This window comes from Budorcas taxicolor, chromosome 7, assembly GCF_023091745.1.
Source record: "Budorcas taxicolor isolate Tak-1 chromosome 7, Takin1.1, whole genome shotgun sequence".
Lineage (NCBI taxonomy): Eukaryota > Metazoa > Chordata > Mammalia > Artiodactyla > Bovidae > Budorcas > Budorcas taxicolor.
In genome coordinates, this window is record NC_068916.1 from 19,687,106 (window position 1) to 19,714,227 (window position 27,122).

The following is a 27,122-nucleotide window of genomic DNA, read 5'->3' on the forward strand; positions in this document are numbered from 1 at the left end:
CTGTTTAACAGAAGCCGTGGGCGCCTCCCAGGCAGAGCAGCCTTCAGCCCCGGCCAGGATCCTGTGTGCTCCTGGGTAACTGGCCAAGGGAGGCCTGGGCCTGTCAGCACAAGTTCTGTAAAGTTATAAACCTGAATAAACAGGATGTTGACTAGTTTCCTGGTGGAGTTCAAGCTGTGGGAGGCAGGGTCAGCAGCTGTGGAACCACCAGTGAGCAAGGCTGGCTGTGACTCCTGGTGAAGCAGGGTCAGGTGGACACCTGCTCTGGGATGGTACCTGGGGTCCCAGGAGCCTGTGTCTGAGGCGAGCTCTTCACTTCCCCTGCTTTCCTATGTTGTCCCCACTGTCTACGAGCCAGCCCTGCTGAGGGCTCCTGGGGCCAGAGCCCGTGAATATGACATTATGTGCCAGAGGAGCTTGGGGTGTGGTTAAGGACGAACTAGGGGACTGTCCTGGGTTATGCAGTGAGCGTAGGTGTCCCCATGGGAGCTCTAACGTGGAAGGAAGTAAAGATGGGAGATGTGATGCTGCAGGTCTTGAAGATGGAGAAGGGGCTTCTAACAGCTGCAAAAAGCAGAAATGGGGTTCTCCCTTCCAAAAGAATGGGTTCTTCTGGAAGAATGAAATGGGGTTCTCCTGTTCCAGAAGAAACCATCCCTCCCCTCAATTTAACCCAGGGAGGCCCTCATGAGACTTCTGCCCCTAGAACTGTTAGGAACAACGTGGGTGCTTTGTCACAGCAGCCACAGGGATCTAACAGACAGGAAAACAAACGTCTGGAAGGTAGAGGACCTGCCCTGTCTGGACCCCGCCTTCATGGAGGCCAGTGATGACTGGCTCTCTGGCCACTGTGAGGTGAGAGCTTCCAGGCCCCTGATGTGATTAGACATAAAAATTTCCTGTAACCCAGAGCCACTGAGTAGCCCCCACACAAGCTGTGCCTCATACTTGGGCAGCCCGCAGCTGTCCTCACATGGGGGCAGGACCTGGGCCCACCTCCTTGGCTGCCTGATCCCCAGAACCTGCTAGTGGGTAGATGGTAAATTGTCAGGTGGCAACTAGCAAGGTTAAAGGCACTTAACCATGATAGAGGCTGGCGGCCACACCTACAGGTGGGAGCTGCACCCATGCTTCACCCCTGTGCCAGCAACCTACAGCACTTATTCCCAGGTGGGGCCAGGGTCCACACCCCACCCCCACAGAGCTGGAGGGAGAGACCCTCTCCAGGAGGATCAGGGTGCTGCCAGGAGAGGCAGGCCCGGGGTGGGGTGGGGGTCTTAGCTAGCAGACGGTGTGGCCCCCAAGGGCGGGGTCATGTTGCCCCACTTCATGGTTGAGGCATCCACAGTCGAACAGGTACTCATGCTGAGATGCCAGCTGACTCTTCTTCCAACAAAACAACGTGCTGTGAAGGGCTAGCAGGACTGGAGCCTGGTTCCAATAGTCGGAATTCTGCCAGAGCCTCGCTGCCCCAGGCCCTTGGTACATGCTGAGATGCCTCTGCTGGGCCCGTCACAGCCCTGGCCTAGGGCCGCTCCAGGGTCCAGTAGGTGCAGCGCCTGGCTCCACAATTTCTAGCTTCAGCACTCCCGAGGCTGGGAACACCCTCTGCCCACCCACCAAGGGGCAGGAGGGGTTAACCAGCACAAGCACCTGCCGAGGAGCCCAGCCCTGAATGAGGTAAGCAGAGAGGCCAAGGACCTCACAACAAAGAGATAGGACAGAACTTGTACGAAGCGTTGAACTTTAAACAAAGGCCACAGGCCCACGCATGGGGGAACTGGGGGGCGGACACTGGACAGCAGAGCGCTGGCCTCTGGACACACCAGGCACAGACACCATGTGTTGGAAGAGATGACAGACACGCCAGATCGGGCTAGACAATAGTTTATACAGGTCCATGTCAGGTCCGGGTGCCGCGCCGCATCCGAGGGGCTTCAATTCATTCACAAGCATCTCGTCACTGTGCCTGCTCAGGGTCCACGGGGCACGACTAGGCCCTCCCCATGCAGGTCACATCACAATAATGCTTTATTAAAGGGCAGATTAATATGCAGCTTTGGGAGGAAATTTTTTACAAATATCAAAAAAACCTAACCAAGTATCCTATATAAAACTTTCCAGACCTCCAGGGAGGTCTGCCAAGCAGGACAAAGTGCTCTTTACACAGGAGTCAGGACTTTCAAGTATCTGAGAGGCGTCGAGAATACCCTAACCATTCTACATACATACACGGGCCACTTGGGCACTCAGGACAGGCCAAGTGAGCTGGGGGCCACGAGGGTCTCACTGGTGTCCATCCCCACTGAGCCCCCAGCTCCGGAAGTCGTTCCACATGGGGCCTGGATGTCTGCAAGGCAAGAGAGGGAGGGGCTTCAGCCTTGGGTCCACTCTGGGGGAGGGCAGGCAAGCCACCGCCTTGTCACTGGGGCTTCAGCTGTGTTCACCCTGAGCCTGTGTGCTTCTGCAGCCCTGTCCAGCAGGCTCTACACTTGACCCTCCAGGGCAGGGGAAGCCCGTGGTAAAGATAAAGTGGGCAGCAAGGCTCAGTGGCCGGCCTCAGGCTGGCCAGCCTCTGGCTCCCTGCCCTGGGGAAGTATGGTTCAGAGGTCCTACACCCCTCCTCCCTAACACAGCTCCTCACCAACCCTCGGGTCTCTGGTTTCCTGAATGTAGCTTTCAGACCAAGGCAGGAGGCCCGACACCCACACCGCCATCACACCAGCCTGCCTGGCGCCTTTCAGGACCTCTTCCTCAGTCCTCATCACAGGATGCGAGCTGAGAGGTGACTAACTGCCCCTTCCCTTCCCGGCTGGCTTGAAGGAAAAGAGGAGGGTGTGGTACCCTGCTCACCCCCAACATCAGAGATGTCCATGATCACACAGTCGCCTTCCTCGTCGTCCTCCTCCTCTGTGTCCGCCTGGAAGCCGTCCAGGTCTCCAGTGCCAACCTCAACAGACAAGGCACACTGTGTCAGCAGCAGCAGACAGGGTCGGTGTGACCCCCACCCCGCCACCCACTGCTGCACACCCAACCCCTCTCTGCCCATCCAGGAGACACTATCTGAGGAGCCTGATGAAAGTTAAAGTGTTAGTTGCTCAGTCGTGTCCGACTCTTTGAGACCCTATGGACTGGAGCCCACCAGGCTCCTCTGTCCATGGGATTCTCTAGGGAAGAATACTGGAGTGGGCAGTCATGCCCTCCTCCAGGGTCTTTCCCACAAAGGGATTGAACCCAGGTGTCCTGCACTGCAGGCAGATTCTTTTAAGGTCTGAGTCAGGGAAATCTTAGTGTCTCAAGAGTTACGATCAAAGGAAACCTTGGGAGTACTCTCAAATGAACTAATTATTTACCTTGTTAGAAAAATAATGCATTATTGTTTGTAAATTAGAATTGGGATGGGGGATCCTCTACTTTGGTTTCAAAAGGAGATGGACAAAACACATGCTTTCTCTGAATTATTATCTGCTGGAATAAGTAGGTGGCTAAGAAGTTAGTTGGTCAGTGTTTTCTTCTCTGTCCAATAGCTTGGTCCCTCCGCCCAACACTTGTGAACTCTTTCCTCTGATGCCCACTCTGCCCAGTTCTGCCCATGTGGACGCCACCAGCACCCCGAGAATGGGCATCAGGAGGGCTGGGTTGTTATCACTAGCTTCCACCAGAGGGGACAGAGACACAGAATCGGGAAGTAACAGGACCAATCCTAAACACCGCCCATGCACAAGCGCTGGCACAGGCAGTGGAGCTGGGCTCCCTTCCAAGGGGCTCAACACCCTCCTAGAGCCCTTCTACTCTGCGAGTCTGCCTGGAAAAGGGACGACAGTACAGCAAGGCTGTCCGCTGTGCCCACGGTCCCAGCCTGGCTGGCAGACAGCATACGCTCACAGACCCCTCAGTTCTAGTGTAGAAGCTGCAGAAGGGCTCCATGGGCTGGGGGCCCCCGAGGCAGGAATGGCCCCAAGCTGGCATGGGGGCTGCTGGGAGGTGCAGGGCAGCTTCCAGGCACCTGCTTCAGAAGCACAGACAGTGCACTCTCCACTCCCCAGCCATGCAGGCTTGGGTCTGGTGAGCACAGGGACAGGTGGGTCTCCTAGCCTCCCCAGTCCTGGGCCTCCACACTGGGAGCCAAGTGCAGACGGATGAGGACTGCTCTGGGCCCAGAAGCCCTCTGTGGGAGGAACAGCAGCCCACAGCCCCACAGGCACATGACGGGTCTCAAGCCTCTAAGGTGAGGCTCCAGGATGGGGTCCCACGTGCTGGGCTGAGGGTTGTCGGCACATGCAGCCGGGGGAGAGCCCGACATGCTGCTGTTGCTATCGCAGGCAGAGGGCACAAAGCCGGCCATGCAGCCCTGGGAGTTAGGAAGACATGTCACTACCACCAAGCACTGAGGCTGGAAACGACAGACAGAGCCCCTGCCTGTGCAAAAACAGAACAAGGCTGAAGAGCTGAGTTGCCGGGGGGACGGACACACACACTCACTCACCCACTCTTTGGGGCAGAAGTGGCCCTAATAGCCGGCTCATCTCACTTGATCACGGTACTGTGTAAACCCATAAAGTATAACACTAGTTGGAACTCTAAATGAAAAGCTTCTAAAATTCCCATACGTTAAAAATCCCAACCCGATCTAAAATATTCATACACACCATCCACGTTTTCCCAGGCCACCAACCCGGCCTTCGGGAAGTCTCCCCAGCTCCTGTGTCCTGCCTTGCAGGCCAGCTCAGTGCACACCCAGAGCTCTCTTCTGGCTTGCCTGTCCCAAACCACCAGGATTCTGCTGGAGGTGGTCAAGGTCTCAAGGCCCCAGCCTCTCTTTCAGCTGGGTGGCTGGGTCAGAACGTTCCAGTCAGAAAGACACAGGCGGAGTCTGCTCCTCCTTCCAGGTAAACGGGACTCCTCCCCAGGCAGGCTTGGCCATCCTCATCTCGCAGGCTGGCAGTGCAGCAGCTGTTCTGCGGCCACAAACAGGCAGGAGCAACAGGAGACAGGAGGAGCCTGGCCCCGGACCACACTGCTCACCAGCTCAGGACCTCCTGTTCCTGCAGACCAACTTCCATGCATTTACGGTCCCAAGGCCTACATGGTCCCAGGGGTCCAAGCGCTGTTATAAGCGAGGATGTGGGATCTAGTTCCTGACTAGGGACTGAACCCTCGCCTCCTGCATTGGAAGCTTGGAGTCCTAGCTACTGGACTGCCAAGGAAGCTCCAAAAAGGGGTTTTTAAAGTGCAGACATTAGCAGCTACTCTCAGACCCACGGAATCAGAACCACTGGGGCCAGCATGCCCAGAACCACTGGACGTGTGGCCCTCTGTGAGATCCTGCCACACCTCGGAGCCCCTTTGAGGCCAGTGAACGGGGAGAAGCTGAATAGCACTGACTGCTATGGGTGTCATCAGATGAAATGCCCCATGTCACTGCCTCTCACAGACCAACCCCTTACCTGGGGAGAGGGGCCCCGTTTATTGGGGAGCACTTTTTCTCAGTAAATAACAAAGCACCAAGAGCAGAGATCCACGTCAAGTACAAGAGGAAACAGGGGATAAGGGCTAACCCGTCTTTCTCCACATAAAGACAAAAACTGCGAGCACGTGTGTGGATGCCGTCGGAGGGGAAGAAGAGCAGAGGGGACTCAGCAAGGTGGCTGTGGAGGGCTGATGAGGGCAGCAGCCCGCAAACCCTGCCTGGACTGGGACACCAAAGGGTCTTTCCAGCCCTGGCCATGTTCACACTGGCTCCCCAGCTGGTTTCAACCTGAGCATCCACAGGTGCAGTCTTCTGAGACTGTCTGGTTTCTGAGACTGGTTAATGATGATGTTGACCCTTAACGAGCTCTGCAGCTCAGCACAGCTTGAACACATGAGGGCCTGTTCTGGGTCCAGGCCCAAGGAGGGAACTGTCTGGGGGGCTGGGTCCCTCACTCCTAACCAGATGGGCGCTACTGTATCAAGCCGTGTCCACAGCTGACAGGGATGGGGTGGAGGCTGGCAGGAACAGCTGCCATGACTGCACAGGACTGTCCTAGGCTCCCTCTTGCTGTGATGATTCAGGAAGAAGGCTTACATCGCACCCAAGACCTCGTCTGTGTGCGGGCATCACTCCAGGAGCCAGCCCCCTGCCCATTCTGCCCCCACACATGCGGCAGGAGCAGGGGTAGGGGACAGGGAGCACACGCAGGCTCCCTTTATTCTCCCTCACCCCCAGCAGCACCTCCTGGAGCAACAGCACCCTAGGAGAGCCCCGGAGGCAAGCAAGAGACCAGCTCTCACCACACCATCTCACCCACATAAACTCGAGTCTCTAAGATCTTCAGCTGCGCGAGACCCTGGCCTCAGTGAGGACTGGTGTCCACACCAAGACCAGGCTTCTGGTGACAGTAGCCAGGAGACTAAACCCATCACCTTCCCATGCCAGTAACAGAAACAAACGTCAAACACGGACCAAGGCTGAGGCGGGGGCCCAGCCTCCGTGTGTCCAGGCAGTGCGGGAGCCTTCGCTCTGGGGACCAGCAACTCTCAGAAAGCCCACCTGACTCCAGGTGAGGCGAGGCCCTCCCTGTACGTGGCCTATCTACGTGAGGCCACACGCTTCCTCCTCCATGTGCTGTCAGGATACAGTTACTTGGCTGCTCCCACCATGGACTCCAGTCTGTCTCCCCTTTGATGGCGTTTTGCTCACCACTGTCTACAAGGCCTAGCAGGTTACCTGGTATGGAGTAAGTGCTTAGTAACTGTGTTAAATGAACACAAAAACTAACCAAACAGAAGCTGCTGCATGGAAAAGATGCACTTTTCATTCAGCACTGAAAAGAAATGAGCTGTCAAACCATGAAAAGACAGGAAGAAAGCATAAAGGCACAGAACTAACTGAAAAATCCAGTGAAAGCAGTAGGCCCAGTGGCGGCCCAGGGTAAAGGGAGGGAAGGACCAACAGGCAGACCACAGGTGTGAAGGCAGTGACATAGCTGTGTGACACTGCGATGCCACACACGCCATCACACATCTGTTCAAACCCACGGGATGCACAGAAAACCTTGGAGTCTGGGTGACAGGGGTGCGTCCACCTAGGTGCATCAGCTGTGACAGCCACGCAGACTTTGCTGCGAGTGCTTGGTGGGTGGGGAAACCTCTACACCCATGCCTCTATTTTGGTCAGTTCTGTCACCTCAGTTTTGTTATAAATCTAAACATGCCCTAAAAGGAAAGTTTGCTACAAACTACAAGCCGCGGCGGGGTCTCACCTGCCCGTCGTGCCGGCGCTTTTTCATGAACTGGGTGATGCACATGCTACCTGCCGACTTCCTCTTGAGTGAGACAGGCATACCCTGGCCGGGCCCCGGGGCGGGGACGCTGCCACTGTCCTCCTTGGTGGCCGAGGGCACTGCGGTGACATAACTCCACTGGCAGGGCACAGGCAGGTGCTCCTGGGCGAAGCTCCTCAGCACCTGTGGGTGGACGTACCAGCACATCCTGAAGTCGGGCCTCTTCTCGTACACCGAGTTCTCAGAAATAATCCGCTTGAGCCTGGCCTTGGAGGGCACGGCCATGTCCTCGCCGGTGGTAGGGGTCTGCGGGCGGGCAGGGCCAGGGCTCGGGGGGCTGGTGGCACTGTGCTCTGGGCTGCCGGCGTCCCTGCTGAGCAGTCCTCGGCGGCAGCACTCCTGGAACTCCCGAATGATCACCTTGCTCCCATTCACGTTCCCGTGCAGCAGCGGGAGCAGCTGGGCCAGGACTGGTGGGGAGAGGGAGCAGGGGGAGTCGGAATGAACACGGCCCCTGGGAGGCTGAGACACAGACTGCTTTGGGTGGCCTTGTTATCCTCCTGGCTTACTGAGACATAACTGACACACAGCAGTGATTTGACTTATATCGCAAAATCACCACCACCACTACAGGTTTAGCGCAGGTGGCTGCTTAGGGGTGGATTTAAACACAGGAACTGCTCCAGGAGAGACTCTGGGAGGCCCACACTTCATGATGCAGGACTGGTTGGAATAAACTGTCAGGCCTCACCTCTTGTGTCCGTTTTCTTAGTAACTGCCCTCATGCACCCATTCTGAGTGGCCCTCCTGGCTCTGAAGAACTAAGAATGTGTGTGACCATCAGGGAAACAGGCTGACTTAAGCAGCCACCCTGTACAGCTCTCATGAGCGTCACAGAAAGGACACCTCCTCAGCAAGCACTGGCTCTGGCTGTTTCTTTGAAGAACCGGTGAGTTACTTGGCCACCCTCAGAGGGAGTCTCCCGCCCCGCCCCCGCCCAGAGCTGGTGCTCACTCTGCTGGTCCCTCTTCTCTCTCTTTGAGGCCTTGGGCGTCTGCTCCTCCTCGGGGGGCACAGTCTCCAGCAGGCAGGCCGTGAACTGTTGCAGCACCTTCAGGTCAGCACCGCTGTCCTTGTCAGCCGCCCAGATGCAACCGATCTTCACGGGCTGGAGAATGCGGAACCGCTTTCCCTTGGCCAGAAACTCATCCCACTCCTTGGCCTTCAGTTTCTGGCGCACCTTGTGATTTTCCGGGTCGGCACACTCCTGGCAGGTTAGAGAGCAGACACTCGCTCAGGATCCCTGCTCCCCAGTACCCCTGGTGCCCACCTCTGGGACAGTGAGAGCATATGGGAGGTGGGCAGAGCTCTTCACAGACTCAGGGCCAGTGTGGATGGCACCTGACTGGCGATAATACAGGCAGAGAATGTTTTCAGACTGAATAACTGGCACCTTCACCCGCAAGTATCTTAGGTGCACCTGCCTTTCTAGCCCTCACTGGAGAGTCACAGGTATTTATTTTTATTACCTCTTCAGTAGACCTCTTAGCACCACTCTGGGTTTTCTGCTTAACATGTGATCCTAGAGCTGAAATCACCATGCTGGGCCTCTCCCACCTCAGAATGATGCCACTGTCTAAGCCAGATTCGCTGTGGGCCTGACGAGACCCATCTGCCTCGCTGGTTGGAAATGTATGAAGGACAAAGGTCCCCAAGTGTGACTCTGAGATGGGTCACACCTGCCAGTCTCCCAACCCGGCAGGCCTTCAGAGCTCTGGAAATGGCTCCCTCAAAAGTCCCACCATCCAGCAGAACTGAGAAAGCTGGGGAGTGAGGCTGAGCCTCTGAGGAGCGAGGTCCACAAGGAATCGGCTACAGGGTGGGCCAGGACCTACGCAACCACCCCCAGGTCAGCAGCCACCAAGCTCTGGCCCAATCACCTGCCGTCCACCCCTCACCTCAGTTACTCCTTCATCCTCAGACAGGTACCCGTGGGGCACGAAGAAACCATCGTCCTCATCCTCATCCTCTCCCACATCATCGTCCTCGTCCTCAAGAGAAAAAAGCACAGTGATAACGTGTGGAAACATGTGCTTTACTTATAATTCACTTGTGAACACGTAGAAAGGAAACAGCCTTCGAGTGCTTCATGTGTCATTTCTACGGACACCCTGAGGATCAGCCAGGATCCCATTAACTAGCCCACTATACTCTGGTGGAGGTGGAGGGCCAGGCAGAACACAGATAAGTGGGGCCCAGAGTAAGGCAGCGGGTGTGGCAGGAGACGGGCGGGCCCACCCAGGAGTATCTGGGCACTTTCCTGTCCACATCAGGCAGGTAAGTGTCACCAAACAAGGGTTTCCAAGAGTAGCTATAAATCTGGTGCTGAGATGCTGTCTGAGGGAGCCCTCTCGCCAGAACTCTCAGCCCCTGCCACGCTCACCCCTTCGCTGTGGGAGAGGGACTCTCCCGGCTCCTCCTCTTCCCACTCCTCATCGCTGTCCACCTCGTAGTCAAGGAGGTCCTGAGGGCACACACACAGCAGTCACTGTCGTCTCCAGGGTCGGGAAGGAATGGCAGAGCTAAAAAGCTAGAACTCTGTGAAGCCCCAGGGCCGTGGGAGAAGGCCACGCTGAGAAGGATACACAAGGGTTGGAGCAGTGCCCACACACTCACCCTGTCCTGGGCCCAGGGGTCCCTTGGGCGGATGACTGTCGTCTGCTTGTTCCACGTGCCCCAGTATGCTGGCCTGTGGTTCTCAGAGAACTGTAGAAGCTTCATCCTGCCAAACTTTCTCCGCTCAGGAACGCCGTCCACTTTGCTGCTCTCCACAATCACCACATCGCTGGAGACAAACCCTGGCTTAGAAGGCTCCTCATGGTGCACTCGCCCACCACAACATCCTTCTTCCCGGGGTGGCAGGTCGTGGGCACTAGAGACGGGCAGCCCTAAAGCAGGCCAATGTTTACTCCAGGGACATGGCGTGAGAAGGAGAGAGGAACCAGATGGGGAGCTGCTGCCCCACAGCACGTACAGAAGTGGGCATGTGAAAACAAGTACACTGGCAAGAGACGGGGAGCAGCCCTCCAGGCAAGTGGTCTAGACGTCAGCTCCATCCGGGGAGGGGTCTGGGGACCCAGGAGAGGCAGCCTGCACTCCAGAGCCGGGACTTTCCGCAAGGCCACCACACCTGGGAGACTTCGGAAGTGAAACCAGGAGAGAGCTGATGGAGCAGTGGAATTCGGGGCCTGAGGCCAGGGAGGGAGCTGACCGGTCAAGGCCAAGGGACTCAGCAGTGACCGGGCTCTGCTCGGCCACTGAGGACTCTCCAACTTCACCAAGGGCAATTGGTAGCTCCCCTCAGAACTAACCTGTTTGAGAGGTTTGTGTTCCGGTTAGACACCACAGTGGGCCCAGACCTGAGCGGCCGCCGCCTTTTCAGATCTTGGAGGAAGGAGAACTCGCTGCTCTGCTGCTGGAGGAGCTGGTCAAGCTGGTCACAGAGGTCTTGATCAAAGGCAGTCCGGCATCGAGGGGCGAGGACCATGTGCTCTTTGATTTCGAAAGGGGCAAACTTCCCACAGGAACCAGCCAGGGTCTGAAATGGAAAAGGGATGTGATGGCACCACTGTGCTTACTGTGTGACGGACCTGCACAGCCGGTGCTGAGGAGGAGCCAAAGGACGTGGGACCCAGTGTCAAAGGAGACACCTCACCAAGAACAAAAACCAAGATAATATAAAGAACCAGAGATCAGAAGAAAGCCAATCCTGCAATAACCTGACAAAAAAGAGGAATTGGCAGAAAAAGAAACAAAATAAATAAAGAGAAATAAAATGATAAACACAAAGAGATGTTCAACTGCACCAAGAATCATGGAGAAACACAAAGAGAAATACATGTTTTTCTTCACCCATCAGTCAGGTCCACAGAAGTGTGAGACACTCACGCACTGTTGGGAGGTGGGGGTGGAAATCACTGGCAAGGGGATACCAAGTATGATGCACCCACACCATGACACGGTACTGCAGCAACGAGAAAGAACGAACAAGGGCCAATGTGGAAAGAATCCAAGATACAACTCAGCAAAGCGGTAAACAATAAATTCATAATTTGTTAGGTACATGAATACACATAGGAGGGAGGGAAATGCTCAGTGAAAGACCTGGAAGGATACCCTTGCACCTCTGGAGCATGGAGGAGGGAGGGGATGGAGGTCTGTGGTTTTCACAGGCAGAGCCTGGTCTAGAAGGTGACAGGAAGCAAAATCCTGTGCTGAATGAACCCCATGGGTTGTTTTACGCTCAATCCTGCCTCTTATCTTGAGCAGACATCCACTGAGGGTGAAGACTGGTCTTTCTCCCTCAAGGAGCTCAGCACAACCTCTATAAACACTTTGTAGTTTGAGCAAACGTGCCACTTTTTGCCTTTCTGAGCGCACAGTGGATGGTAAGAATTAAACCTCCAGATTCTACTGAAGATAGAAGCTCCCAAGGCCAGAGGACATCCCTCTCAATGAAAGCCACAGCCAGTGGGTCAGAAGATGCCTTTTTACTTTTCAAACAGTACAGCCTGACAGAGACCAAAATCAAAGCCAGAGGAAGCAGGTCGCTCACCTTGGGGGCCTGTGGGGTCTTTGGTTTCTGGAAGAACCTCGTGATTTCAGCCTTCTCGGCTTTAATGCGCTGCAATGCAAGAGAAGATGAGGGTGAGAAAGAAATAGAGAACTTAAGCATGTAAAAGCCCCTGTAACTGAATTCCAAGAATTTTTACGTTGAAAGCATTAATTTAATGCGAGTTCGCCAAACCCACAAATGGGTACCAGGCAACTCCAAAGGTTAGAGCTGCTCCTGTGGGCAGAGGGACCAGAGAAGACAGCCAGCTGGGCAGGGCTGGGCCAGCACCCAAACCGGCCTAGTTACAGGTGTCAGTCCTGCCCACCCCGCTCCACCACCACCTCAGGGATATCCAGCAGCAATCAGGCAGAAGCCCTGCTTCTCAAACACACGGGAAGGTGCACGATCTAGAAACACATTCTACCTTTTCTTCTTCTCTCAACCGTTTCTCCTCTTCCTTTTTCCGCTTCTCCTCCAGCTTTGCCCTATGAGACATCACACTCAGTGACACCTGCTGGCCCAGGCCTGTGCTGATGCCCGTGGAGGGGGGTGGGGTAAGGTGACAGTGGGACAGGCAGAGGGTGTGGGACCCCAGATGGAGGGGGCGGGGCACGCACTCCAAAGCCTCCCGGCGCTCCTTGCGTCTCTCCTCCTTGAGCCGCTGCTTCTCCGCCTTCTCCTTCTCGTCCTTCTCTCGCTTCTCCCGCCGCTCCTTCTCCTTCAGCTCCTTCTCCTCCTCCCTCTTCTTCCTGGCCTCCTCCTTGGCCCTCTTGGCCTCCTCCCTCAGCTTCTCCTTCTCCTCCTTCTCGGCCCGGAGCTTCAGCTGCCTCCGCAGACGCTCCTTATCCTGCATAGAGATGGCACACAGCTCAGCCCGGCGGGTGGACACTGGGGAGGGCAGGCTGTGTGCAGGCGGACGGGGAGATGCGAGGCCCGCTGGCCAGCACACACACGGAGACGGGAATATCTGGTCCATTACATCTCCTTTCGCGCTGAGAAAGGCCATGAGGATTGGCCGGCTGCCACAGGGCCTCGCAGGCGAGTAACAGTATGATGCGTTTAAGACACCATTTTCAAGCGTGGAATGAGGGTCAACTTTTACTTAACTAAAAAAAATGAAGTAAGCCCTTCTCGGCTGCCTACATGGGATACCCGCTGTTGGGTAGGAGTAACATTTATTTGCTCAAAAAAGTGTGGTAATAAAGACACATTTAAAACACCTTGCCTCCCTGTCCTCAAAACAAAAACATCTTCCTGGGGCTTCCCTGGCGGCTCAGTGGTCAGTACTCTGCGCTTTCACTCCAGGGGGCACAAGTTCCATCCCTGGTCAGGGAACTAAGATTCTGGCATGCCACAGCCGAAAGACATTTTCTTTCCATTCCCTCCAAAACTATTCTAGACAACAGGGTTTATTTTATTTCTCTGGAAATGGGAGAGCAGGATGAGGCAAGGCCCGGAAACCTGACGAGTTAAGTTTTAAAACAGTGGGAAACAGATGAGAACACATTAAAAAACATAAGCAAAAAAACCTTTTTGAGAAATGGCTTCACAGATTAAAAAGGTTTTTTTGCTTATGTTTTTTAATGTGTTCTCATCTGTTTCCCACTGTTTTAAAACTTAAAACCATTTCTTTTAAAAACCATACAAACATTTTTCAGGATCTGAGAAGGTCAGAAGGTAAGAAAAGACATCATGATTTCCGTGACAATGCCTGGGCCTCCTCATCACCAGCAGGAGGAAACCACTGGTTTCTCTGAAGCATGAACATCTCATTTTATCGGTTCCTCATTCCCAAGAATTTGTATGTGGCCTGGAGCACTGACTTAGTATATAACGTGGCATTCACACTGAACAAGTTTCAGCTCTCAGACAGAAGGGATGGCACCTTCTAACATTGCCAGTCATGTCGGAGGCTTTGCGACTCTCTGGACGGTAGGCCACCAGGCTCCTCTGACCATGGGATTCTCCGGGCAAGAATACTAGAGTGGGTTGCCACTCCCTTCTCCAGGGTATCTTCCCAACCCAGGGATCAACCCCGCCAACTCCTGTGTCTCCTCCTGCACTACAGGCAGATTCTTTGTCCACTGAGCCACTGAGGAAGCCCTACCTTCTCACAGCACTGGGTAATTTTCCAGGACAAGAATCATCATAGGCTTCCCACCTTTGGCAGGAGCCGGACAGCTCAGCTCTCCATCTGGGCCTATGATTGTGCCTTTGTCCCTAGAGAACACCCTGCCCTGATCAACCTTTGCTCCCTATCACAAAAGCCATGGAGGCACGCTGATAGAGACCTGAGAACGTCCTTGCCAAATGTCCTCATGGGACCCTTGGAGCAGGGGCTTGAGTAACTGATCAAGTAACAGGGTGAGGAAACCAGAAGCAATTGCAGAGTGGTGGGGGGGGGAGGGGCTCTCCTTGCTAACTGCAAGGACAGGAGGCTTCTGGAATTAGGCATAAATCAGACCTCTTCAGCTACACCTGCCAAGCAGGTGTCTAGTTCTGAAATTCCAACAAAGAATGAGATAAACTTTCAAAAAGACATCAGGAGCACTTCCCTGGTGGTCCAGTGGTTAAGACTTTGCTTCTAATCCAAGGGGGTGAAGGTTCAATCCCTGGTTGGGGAGCTAAGATCCCACATGCCTCTGTGGCCAAAAAAAAAAAAAAAAAAAACCAACCCAATACTGTAACAAATTCAGTAAAAACTTAAGAAACATTAAAGCCATCAAACCTGAAACACAAAAACTGAACGCGGCCATAAGGCAGACAGCACAAGAAGCACCTGATGAGTGCCCCTCCCCTGAGCTGGTGCTGAGGTGGGAGGAGTCCATGACCTGCTTTGCAATTCACTCAGTAAGAAAGAAGGCCCCCCTGCACTGCTGTGTGTAACAATGTAACCCCCCAGATAAAAGAAGACTCAACAGGGAACCCCTTTACAGTAATCACCCATCTGGTATAAGGGCCCTGTTACAGTGCCTCAGAAGGGGTGTGTGTAACTTCGATCTACCTGTAGGAGCATGGGGCGCAGGGAGAGGAACTGGGTTCTTTTTAAGGCAATTTTAAATTACAATGGGGGGGACTTCCCTGGTGGTCCAATGGCTAAGACTCCAAGATTCCACTGCAGGGGGCATGGATTCAATCCCTGGTCAAGGAACTAAGATCCCACATGCCAAGTGGCTCAGCCAAAAATCAAAAAAAAGACAAAGAAAACCCTATAATGGGGATGCCTAACTATTATGACAGTACTGATTCTAGTAAAAGCTTAAAAAAGACTACAAGCAAAACCTCCGGATTCAGCAAAGCTCAGAGTGATGCAAGCTACAAACATGAGGCCCAGTTATGTTAAATGAAGCAAGATTCAAAATGCTGCCCAGGGCGAGCAGGGGAAAGTGAAAACTGGGTCAGAGCCATGCAAAGGGCTTTGCTGCCCATTTAGTGCGAAGAGTGCAGCTGGGGAACTTGCTACTTCAGGGGACAAACCTTACCCTTTGCAGTTTCATCTTGTTCTTCTCTGCAGAGCCTCTGACCAGTTTTTTAGTTACCTGAAAAGAAAGACACTGAAATGAGAACACAGGTTCTTTCAATCACTTTAACACGTTTAACACACTGAACTGTCCTTGAGGGGAGGTCTCCAGGAGGGCAACACTGCAAAACAACAATGGAAACCTTTCTGGGTGATGGTTCCAGCAAACAAAACCAGAAGGTCTTGGTTGGGTCATAAGCTCCAATGAAAGCACATAAGCATACATGTGGAGATATTAAGGGAGGCCGGAAGGCAGATGACCAAAAATGGAGGCCAAGTTTGGTATCGAGAGCCACAGGCAAGGCCTTGGTGTTCGGGAAACACAGAGCAGCAGGCCTATAAGCAACCGTGGAGGCCGAGTCCCAAGTCCTGCAGACACCCAGCCCTGCACGGCTGCCCCTTCTACTTTTCCCCAGGAAGGCTGACAGTGGAGGTTTTCTGCGACTCCAGGCACACCTTGCTTTCTTTCGCTTCCAAGATAACACATTTAAAAAAAAGGTGGGGGGGGGGGGGGGTGGACAACTCTGCATTGGGCAAGTCTTATCAACGCCATTTTCCCAACAGCATTTGCTCCCTTTGTGTCTCTGTGTCACATGTTGGTAATCCTCAAATTTCAAACGTTTTCATTGTTATACGTGGTATGCTGATCAGTGGTCAGTGATCCTCGACGTTACTACTACAAAGACCACGACTCACTGAGGGCTCAGACGATGGCATTTTTTGCAGTGAAGTTTTTTTTTCTGGCCATGCTGTGCAGCATGTGGGATACTGGTTCCCTGACCAGGGATTGAACCCACTTTCCCTGCAGTGGGAGAGCAGAGTCTTCACCACTGCATCATCAGGGAAGTTTCAGTTAAGTATTTTTTAAATTAAGGTATGTACTTTGGGCAACCAACAGAGCCACGTGACTTGCTTTACTGTGACATGCACTTTATGGCAGGGGAATCTGAAACCAGATCCGCACTAGCTCAGAGGTCTGCCTGTCATGTCTACAAATCAATACCATGTGACTCAAGCAACCATGCGTGGGCTTGGATTCCCATGGGCCACAAACTTGTACTCCTTGCCCAGTGAGGCTTTACCTCTTAAAAAATGGCGTGAATGTCCAGGATAGAGAGTCAGCTGGCCGGAAGTGGTAATCCGGGCCAGAACCCCTATGTTCTAGAGCACAGCATTCTCAGTCGCCCTGCTGCATACTGTGCCTGGACTGCGAGGACGGGCTCCCTCACCATGCTGGCAAAATGGCTCTATGGGGTCGCACAGAGTCAGACACTGAAGTGACTTAGCAGCAGCAGCAGGAGCACACACAAGACCAGCCTAGTGGGCTAAGCTCCCTCCAGAGCAGGGTATCCTGGCAATCGCACCATTCACTGGACAAGCAATGGGGAGAATTTGGGCTGGAAAAAAACACGCCCTCCCTCCCTGGGCTCATCTTATGCAGCCAAGAAATGAGACAAGATGAAAGATCAAAAGCCCATCTCTCTCAAAACTGTCTGACACACTGACAAAACTATATGAAAACAGTGCTTTCTCTCTTAGGGCAGGAAAGCCCGGCCTTAAGACTTCCTACAGATGAACACATACAGATAAGACACCTTTCTTACTCGGGACACACTGAGTCCTTTCTAGACCGAGCCTTCCCTCAGCAGAGGGCTGAGCCTGGCCATGTGAAAGCCACGTGACTGGCAGAGTGCTCAGCCTCACCTCTTTAAGCCAGGTGCCCACAGAAACACCAAAGCTGTCTCATCAAGCGCTTAAGAAAAAGCACCCACTTCTCCAGCATCCACTCTGCCTGTCAAACCTGCGGACTTCACCCCCACAACAAAGGAGAAGGTAGCAGGGTTTGGAAGGTGCTGTATCTATGTCACTGTCCTTTGTATTCAAAGAATACAGCACCAAACGTCACTGCCACACCCTGCTGTACCAGGGCGTTTGTGCAGGAAGACGTGTTAGGTCTCGCCCATACTTGCTAAGATTCAGCTGCAGAATCAGGCCCCTTCCAAATCTTACCCTGTGTTATGAGTTCAGGAATAAAAGAGTTCACATGATTACCAAGAGCTGGCATCATGATATCCAATAATCACAGCAACTGCAATTTAACTTACAATATCTCTTCTGCTTTACCATACATTTGGATAAACCTTACTGAACGGCTATAACTTTATCTTCTTGAGATTTGGCCTCATATTTATAGAACTCTTTCAAAATACAGGCCACACATTTTACTTACCTGGAAAGTGTTAGTGTTCAGCAGCTTAGTCGTGACCAAATCTATGCAACCCCATGGACTGTAGGCCGCCAAGCTCGTCCATCCATGGAATTCTCCAGGCAAGAATATTGAAGTGGGTAGCCATACCCTTCTCCAGGGGATCTTTCCAACCCAGGTATTGAACCTGTCTCCTGCATTGGCAGGTGGGTTCTTTTACCTCCTAAGACACCAGGGAAGCCCTATCTGGAACTCAGCTACCAAAAGTAAGACCCAGGATTCTAGTATGAGGTAAAAACAGATACATCAACTATCCAAGAGTCAAAACATATGTAACCACATCCATGCAGTAAAATTCCTGCACTGTATTCCGGAGACTCCAGAGCCCCCTCAGTCTGGTGAGAGCAGTGGGAGGAGCGGCGAGGTGAGGAGGGAGGCCCCACAGCAGCTAGTACCCTGACAGCAGGGGAGGGAGAGCAGGTGGAGGGGAGACACGACTCCAAGTGCCCCAGGCGAGGGGGACTGTCAGCACGCAGACACTGACACGACCAGTCCTGTGAGCCTGCACTTCTGAACCACCACCCAGGGAAGCTCAGGACAATTACCAGCCATCAAGGCTGAGAGTCAAGAGACGATAGAAATGTCCATTGGGACTCCCCTGGTGGTCCAGTGGCTAAGACTTAGGGCTCCAAATATAGGGAACCTGGGATTTGATCCCTGGTCAGATCCCGTACGCTGCAATTAATCATTCTCATCCCACAACTAAAGATCCCACATGCCACAATGAAGATAACTGGAAAATCCGTCAGGCTGCAACTAAGACCCAGGGCAGTCAGATAAATACTTTAAAAAAAAAAACAAAAAAAAAAGAAAGAAATATCTGTCAACAAGTATGACTGTGCAAACTGCAGTTTATCCACACCATGGCACCATCTGCATACAGTATAGCAGTTAAAGACATACATCTTCCCACCCCAGTGTAAAATACAGGTAAACATACCCTGGAATAAAAAAGAAACATACTGACAGTATATGGCTCATGTAAGGTAACAAAATGATACTGTATATTCCCAGGGATCCTTCACATACACACCACACAGAGCAATGTAAGACAACTATAGTGGCAACCTGCAGGACAGGAAAAAACCAAAAGGGGCTTTGATGGTCAGTGATACATTTTTTAAAAAACAGAGCATTTAATATAATTTATTATTTATAATAAATAATTTACCATCATTTAATATAATTTAAAGAGTTCCAGCAACTGTACAGAGGCAAGGCGTAGATTCCGGTAACACCACTGTATCCACACAGTCCTTTAGGGAACAAACATCTGAGTCAACAATAACATGGACTAATCACACGTGTCTCTGCAAACAAACTGGAGAAACAGCTCTATCCCAGGTGGTAAAAGCTCTGAGGCCAAACAGCCACGCTTTGGCTCGTCAAGAGACCTGGGGTTATCTAGAAAAGGTGTTCCTAAGTGTTTTTTCAAAGTCAGGCTCTCTAGATGAAGGGATGGGATGATCTGCATTTTAACGAGCTGGGTCTCCCTCTCGGCCACACATGCACGCACACACGGACCAGCTAATGTTTGGGGGTTCCCAATGCAGATTTATGATACCAAGTCCAGGATAAACTGAGCCCAATAAAAACCACACACATGACATGGGAATAAGAAACAATCTGCAAGCCTACAACAAGCTTCTGCCTACAATCTGGAGAAGAGAAGGCAGAGAGAAAATGGAAAAAGAATTCCCCATAGTAACAGGGGTCAGGAAGAACCTGGGCCCACACCAGGGAAAGTTGTAAATGTTAGTTACCAACCACAAAAATCAACCACTAAGGAAATCCAGCACTCCTGAAAGTGAGGAGATAAACCAGAAACTGAGTGCGCAAGGCCCTCGGGCATCTCCTGGTGGTCACTCCACTTCACTCTCACACGTGGGGCGTCACCCAGCACCAGGGGGCTCTATTGCACACTGTGGGTGACTGGGGCAATTCTGCGCCATAGGCTGGTGGGGAGGGCTGTAAGGCCTCACCGCCTGCAGCATGAACTGCTTGCAAAGCTGAGTGATAACACTGTCTTCTAGAACATCTAAAACCCCAAGCCTGTGTAGGGAGTCAGATCAGGGTCTCAGAGGCAGGCTTTGGTAAACTCGGCACACCTGGTTCATGCGCGCAGCGTTTAGGCCGTGCACAGGAAGTAGCGCTGCTTTGCAACAAGCCCCACCAGCGTGGCCTCCCAGTCCTGGAACCTGGCTATGCGCATAAAAACAAACTTAAAAAACAAAGCTATGAAGGAAAATGAAAATGTGTACATGTCCTGTTCTCTGGGCTCAATGGCTGTCACCAGTCATGTGACAAAGTAGTTCTACAAAGCAGAAGCAGCAAGGATTCAGTGTGACTGGAGGGTCAAAACAGAACAAGATGGCTGATGGCATGGGACCCAAACTCAGGTTCTGAGAGTCTGGGTGACAGCTCAGATGGGAATTTAAAACCTGAGTATCTCAGTCTGACACATCTAGAAACTCAAAAGGAAAAAAGATGACCCTGGACTTGATTGCTATTTTGTGAACCTAAAGAGGAAGCCACTTTCCCCATTCTCCAATCTCCTCGGGAGATAAAAAGATAAGAAATGGAATCGTCTAGAATAATGGCTAATATGCTAGGGATAGAATTTCAGAAAGCAGTCAAGATAGGCAGTTTATGGTCAAATGAAGCAGGTACAGTAGAAAATAAATGACTCGCCCCAGGATCCAATCTTATGTGAAAACCCGATATGAACACATACAAGTGCTATAAAACCCTCAAACCACAGACACTGTGAAATATGCTTTGTGATTCTTGACTAATTGATTCAGTTCTACCCATAGGACCTCAAGGACAGGTTAGAACAGAGACATTTGCCATTATGTCCTTTGGAAGCCAATAATAGAAACAGAAATTTCCAAAGCCACCTGCCTGGGGCCTTAAACACGGAGCCAGGTCTTTTCTGTTCTCATTTCTCCGGGTGAGGTTTTAAAACAGGCGATCATGAGAGCTGACCCTTCAGGATGCCCCGTTTTGTTCTTCCTGCCGTCTTTGGGTCTCGTCACCAACGCTGAGTGCTTACCAGCAATGACTGTATGCCTCTTGTGTTGGAATAGGAGTGCCTAGAGCTGAAGTTAAAGGCTGACTTGAAGGACTTCCCTGGTGGTCCAGGGGCCGAGACTCTGCGCTCCCAATGCATGAGGACCCAGGTTTGATCTCTGGTCAGGGAACTAGATCCCACAAACCGCAACTAAGAGTTCACATGCTGCAACTACAGATCCTGCATGCCACAACAAAGATCAAAGACCCTATACGCTGCAACTAAAACCCAGTGCAACCAAATAAACATCTAAAAAAATATGTGTGTGTGTGTATATATATATAAAGGCTAACTTGAGGATCACAGCCATTAAGTCACTAGTGTGGCTAAGGTGACCAGCACCATTATTTAAGTGTGAACAAGGCTACCAGGAAGGCACAGACACACACACTGGTGCACATCACAGCATGCACAACAATGAACAATTCAGTGGCTCTCGGTATCAGAAAGAATTCTGCAATGGACCTGCCCAGGTCACGAGAGCTCATCTGTGGCCACACTCACTCAGCCACTAGCCAGCTGGGCAACATAGGATCCCTTGGTGAAGAGTGAGGGGCTGGATGGAAGCCTCTAGGTTCAGGCAGCACTGACTTGGGGGAGGTACTCACTCTGCAGACGGGTGTGGAGGCAGGGAGGGGGCTGGGGCCTGTATGCAGCTTTGTGGGCACAGACTGCCCCTCGGGGGAGCTGGTGGGAGAGGAAGAGCTCAAGGATGAGTGGCTCAGTGCCAAGTCCTCTTCTGGGCTGGACTCCGGTGTCTCGCTCTCAGAAGGCACAGCCTGGCCGGGAGGAGTGGCAGGAGGAGACCTGGCTGGCGGTCTGGGGGCCAGGATATCCTGCAAGAGAACCACGGGCATCTTCCCCTTGAACAGGATGCCCCCGGCTTCACGCCAGCCGTCCCGGTCCTTCTCAGAGCACGTGCTCAGGCCACCAGTCAGCTTGGGAGAGTTTTGGGGTGAGCCCCTCTGTGCGAGTCCCCTCCTGTCTACACCCCCTGAGTCAGCACCCCCTGCCTCTGTCTTGCACAGAACTTCTGAAAGGGCCTCTTCGGGACTTGCCAGCTCGTCCTTCTGATTGGCCTTTGGCAGTCCCCTGTCATCTCCAGCTTTGTCTGGGACTCCATTTATGTTCTTCTGAGCTGGGGAGGCGGCAGAATTCAATTTACTGTGGCCCACCATGTTGTCCCGGGGGTTGCTCGAGTCCTCTGTCAAATCGATTATGACCACAGCCTGGCCAATACTGGTTTCAACTTGACTTCTTAAAAAGTTATCTAAGGGTCCCTTCCCATTGACAAGTTTTGGCCTAAAATCGATGTCAGAACCCATGTGACAGTTCTCCAAGTGGTCCAAAGAGGTTTCTAAGTCGTGGACTTGAGTCTGCACAGGGCCACCCCGAGAGACCCCTGTGTCATCCAAGCCATCGTCAATTTTCTCCTTGGGGACAAGATTCAGGCGCTTGAATGGCAGTCGGGCTGAAACCAGAAGAGAAGGAGGACCTCTTTTAAGCGATAGTGTGAACAATGACAATCAATACTTTAAAATTCCATATTCTCAAAAAATGAACAACCTTGATGTACTTGGGGGTAGGGAGGATATCTAAAGTTTAAAAAGGGATTATCTTTTACTGGATATGAGTTTGAGCAAACTCCAGGAGATAATGAAGGACAGGGAAGCCAAGCATGCTGCAGCCCATAGAGCTGCAAAGAGTTGGACACGATTTAGTGACTAAACAACAAGTCTTTTCATTATGGACTTCTCCAACAACCAAATTAAAAGCAAAAACAAATGAACAAAAAAAACAAAAACAAAGAAAAAGAAATGGAAAACAAACAAAATCCCCAAACCCTGACAAGCTTTTAGAGCAGGGACTCTGCAAGAATTTCGAAGAAGACATTTTCTGATCTCTTTGAGATCCAGTTCAAATTCTAAAGTTGTTTATTATGGGTGGAAATCCCATTTGAAGATAAGTGCATATGGTTCCAAAAGCTAAAGAGACAGATCCATTTGCAGTTAAGATTTTGTTCTGCTCCTAGCACTCCAGGCTGTTAGCTTTTCTTGCCAACGAAACAAGCATCCTCCCAGTGCATGTCAACCTTCTGGATGGTTCTGAGAGACAGGCACATGGAAGACTGAGGAAATGCAGATGGGTGACTTTCTTACGGAGTCTGCCTGTACTCAAACACCCAAACATCTTATTAACTACTTTCTAATGTAGACCAAACATATAAACCTGTTCTGGCTTCGTTTATAAGATGATCATGCCCACAGATTCTTCGGTTTGGCCCTAATCCTTTAACCTCGGAAGGTGGCTGCCCTTCATACAACTCCTACCAACACCAACCTTGCTGTCAGTCATGACAGAAGGCCAGCTGCTACAGGGGAACCAGATAACCAAGCTTTGAAAACCAAAAACCATCCTTTTTTATATAGTCCAGCCACTAATCTGACCTAAGGGAAAATTCATTCCTCCCTTTTGCATGAAAGGATTTTGAGACACTTCCTGTAAAAAGGTGTTCAACCAGGGACAGCTGTGCCTGCCAGGGGACATCTGGCAACATCAAGAGATGTTATTGGCTTTGACAACTTGGGAGCAGAGGCTAGAATGCCTGTGAAACTCTCTCCAGCTGTGGTCCTAGCCTTTTTGGCATGAGGGCCAGGTTTCATGGAAGGTAGTTTTGCCATGGACTGAGGGTGGGGGGATGGTTACATTTATTGTGCACTTTATTATAATTACATCAGTTCCATCTCAGATCATCAGGCACTAGATCCCAAGGTTGGGTACCCCTGCTCTACGGTATATAGAATATACAGTATATTTTTCCTCCATGAGAAAAAATATTACAAAGTCAATATGCTGGAATCCAGCTGTAAAAGCAGCAACCTCTGCATCTGGTCCTGGGAACAGCACGCAGTGAAATGGGTTTCCCAGCTTCCAAATGTAAGATGCAACTGTCTTCTCCCCTCCACCCCCTTGATGCTTCTGCTTCTGATGAGGACCCCAGGAGATGGCCTGCCTCTGCTCAAGGGAAATGAAAAATATAATAATTGAGAAAACAATGAAGGACATAAGCTAGGAACAAATATTTAACCCATTCCCAGAGTTACCTTGTATTAACTTCTTGACTGGAAAAGCTGGCCTGTCTTTGCAATCCATGGCTGTGAATGAATGTCAAAGGATATGTTATTAAGTGCTGGAAACAACGGAGCAAAAAATACAGTACCTACTATACAAAGTGGTTGTCCAGTGGGGCTCATCTGGGTACTCCCAACACCATCCTTGGGTTTCCCTGGTGGCTCAGTGGTAAAGAATTTGCCTGCCAATGCAGGGGACACAGGTTCGATCCCCGGTCAGGAAGATCCCCCGGAGAAGGAAATGACAACCCACTCCAGTATTTTCGCCTGGGAAATTCCATGGACAGAGGAGCCTGGCAGGCTACAGTTCATGGGGTTGCAAAGAGTCAGGCACAACTGAGCAACTGAACAACAAAGGACATTTTTTGGTTGTCATGACTGAAGAGAGCGTATTACCAGCATCAAGTGGGTAAGGGACAGGAACACTGCTAAATATCTCACAATGCACAGGACTGCTCCCCACCACAGAGAATTATCTGATCTCAAATGTCAGTAGGTTGAGAAATTCTGCCCTGAATGCTGTCACATCTTGTTTTATCACTTAGCACACCTGAGACTTTTATGTTTCTGTCTCTCCCCCCATCAGAACACCAGCTTTGTGACAGTACACAGACTCGTCCCACACATGGGCTCAGGGCCTGGCAGGTAGTTGGAAATCAAGTAAGGAAACTAGAGATGAGAGAAAACATTGCATCAGCTGATTTTACCATAATAGGAGCCCAAACATTCTCCTCCAATCCAACCCCTCCCCACCAACAAATCTGTACAATTGGTATAGGGCTTATTTTCTCTTAAAATAGGGTTTATTATAAAAGGTGATACAACTTAAAGCATCTCGAGCCTGCCAAGTTAGAGCTGAAGCACAGTCAAGAAATGATAAGGGAGGCTATTTTCCTGCACAGGGGGGAAAGAAATATGCCAAAAAAAAAAAAAAAAGGCATAACAGTATCAAAACTGGTACAGAAATGACGATAAACAGAACTAAGTCCTTGAATAAATATCTTCAAATGGCTAGAATAAGTTGAGAAGCTGACATCTGCTAGATCTGGTTTGGAAAAGTCTAGTTATTTTGGCTGATCTAAATTCTTTTTTTTAAAAAGATACATACGAGTGAGTATTTTTAAAAATCAGATCCTGGCTTTCTAAAAAAACTCAACTGCCCACAGATGAACCTACTCTACCTGCTTCCAAGCTAGGAATACAAGAAAGGTACCCAGAAGACATTTCCTTTCTTCCCATTTCAAGACAGTATTATTCCCAAGTTTTCAGTTCTCAAAAACATGAACTCCTCCCCACCCCCGTTGAAGGATACACAATCTTTAGCCACTTAATTTTCAGTCAATTACAAGGATTTATTGGCATGGCCTTGAGTCACCAGCTTTGATGCAAACAGAACAGAGGTGCCCTCACGTCGACATAAAAGGGATCCCATCCAGGGACTCAGTCTATTCAAAGGTATACATGCAATTAACAAACATTTCTGTACAAACTTACCACTGCTTTTTATTCTGAGACTATATCCCTCCTAATTTTATCTGGCATTAAAACATCCTCCCATTTTAGGATAGCCTGGTCATAATAACAGACAGTGCTTTGTAAATTTCTTCAACATCCATACTGGGTCCAATGACCGTCCATGACAATCAGCCCCAACTTTATATGAGTTCTGTCTGTTTGAAATCCCAGTCTGGAAACAGCACAGTGCTTCTCAACTAGGAGGCATTTTGACAGTGGATACATTTTTGGTTGTCTCAGATGAGAAGGGCTTGCTACTGAGATCTTATGGGTGGAGGACAGAGATGCTGCTACAGTGCACAGAATGACCCCCAGTGTCAATAGTGCTGAGGCTGAGAAATTCTGAACTAGATTAACGGATGTCCCTACCAACACTTAATTACTGGGCACTTACTATGTGTCAAGCAAGCACTGCGCCAAGTCCCGGGGGCAAAATGGGAGTGGAGCAGGTGAGACAAGCCGTCTGGTCCTCCTCAGTTCGCCACCCCATATAAGGGGCCTGCCAGGAGCCAGAAAGCCCCCTCCCAAGACACAGGAAGGAGAAAGATATGTCTTCCTGCATATCCGGCGGCATCAAGAACCCGGGACCCCTACCACCCGGGCCTCTTACCTGGGCTGGCCCTGACCCTTAGACGGAGCTGTTCCGGTCCCCCGACCCCATGGGACCCCGGACCTCAGTTTCCACATCCGGCCCATAGCGCCGCTGCAGGGTCCAACTTGTCCGGGGGACACAAACGCAATCGGTAACCAACAAATCCGGCCCTTTCGCCTCTTTGGGTCTCAGTTTCCCCTCCGGGCTACACACACACCCGTCACCGCAAAGCGCTCTGGAAGGACGAACTGACGTAAAAGCGCCGAAAAAAAATGGTCGCGGCTGCAACAATAACGTCAAAGAGGTGCCTTTCGGGTCGCAAGGCCCTTTCCCGGGGTTGTAATGGTTCCACGGACCGAACGCCAGATGCACAGCCGTGGGCCCAGGCCAGGAGGCCAGTCCGCCCCCAACCGCCGCTTCGGCCCACACAGGCCGCGCGCCGCGACCCCCCTTTCCCTCAGCGCGGGCTGGAACCGACCTGCGGCCTCTCCCCGGGCGCCCGGCGCCCCGCACTCCGGCTCCTCCAGCATTGCGCTGGCGACGTCTCGAGTTCCCCTCAGGCGGCGGAGGAGCGGGCTCCGCTCAGGCGGCCGCTGCTGCTAGCCCTCCCGCCCGCGCCGCTGCTGCCGCGGCCGCCGCGCTCGTATTTGGCGGGAACCGCGGCGACCCCCGCGGCCCACACGGCGATTGGGTGATGCCGCGTCACGTGACGGCCCTACTCGGGAAGAGGGGAGCGCCCGGGGCATCATCGCGAGAACCGAAGCCTCCATTCCTTCCATGGCTCCCCTATTGATATTCCAGCTGAGGGCGGGGCTTCCTCACGGTGGCCTGCCGCTGACGGGCAGCGGGTGTCCTGCGATTGGTGATGGGTGATGTCAAGTTGAGTGTTTGACACTGTGATTGGCTGAGCCCGTGTGATATGTCTGTGGGAGGCGGGACGGTCAGGCTCCTACGTCACGACGAAGCGCTTTACGCAGCGCGCCGGTGACAGCCTGAAACTGCGATTTTTGCTGAAGACTAATTTTTTTTATCCTGATTGCACATAGGTTGTGGCTCAGACGGTAAAGCATCTGCCTCCAATGCGGGAGACCTGGGTCAATCCCTGGGTCAGGAAGATCCCCTGGAGAAGGAAATGGCAACCCACT

General features: G+C 51.8%; 1 protein-coding gene across 1 annotated transcript; it reads right to left on the minus strand.

Annotated features, from left to right (window-relative positions):
• Positions 1-1,878: 1,878 nt before the first annotated feature.
• On the minus strand, positions 1,879-26,559 carry CHAF1A (chromatin assembly factor 1 subunit A). The gene is made up of 15 exons (XM_052643940.1): positions 26,456-26,559; positions 23,844-23,894; positions 21,348-22,210; positions 15,363-15,419; positions 12,498-12,727; positions 12,305-12,365; positions 11,881-11,949; positions 10,637-10,863; positions 9,942-10,110; positions 9,709-9,789; positions 9,224-9,316; positions 8,280-8,532; positions 7,245-7,735; positions 2,854-2,950; positions 1,879-2,350 (listed from the first exon to the last, which is right to left on the minus strand). Exons 1-15 carry the CDS (start codon positions 26,505-26,507, stop codon positions 2,250-2,252), a joined length of 2,895 nt encoding a protein of 964 aa, XP_052499900.1. The 5' UTR covers positions 26,508-26,559; the 3' UTR covers positions 1,879-2,249.
• Positions 26,560-27,122: the final 563 nt, after the last annotated feature.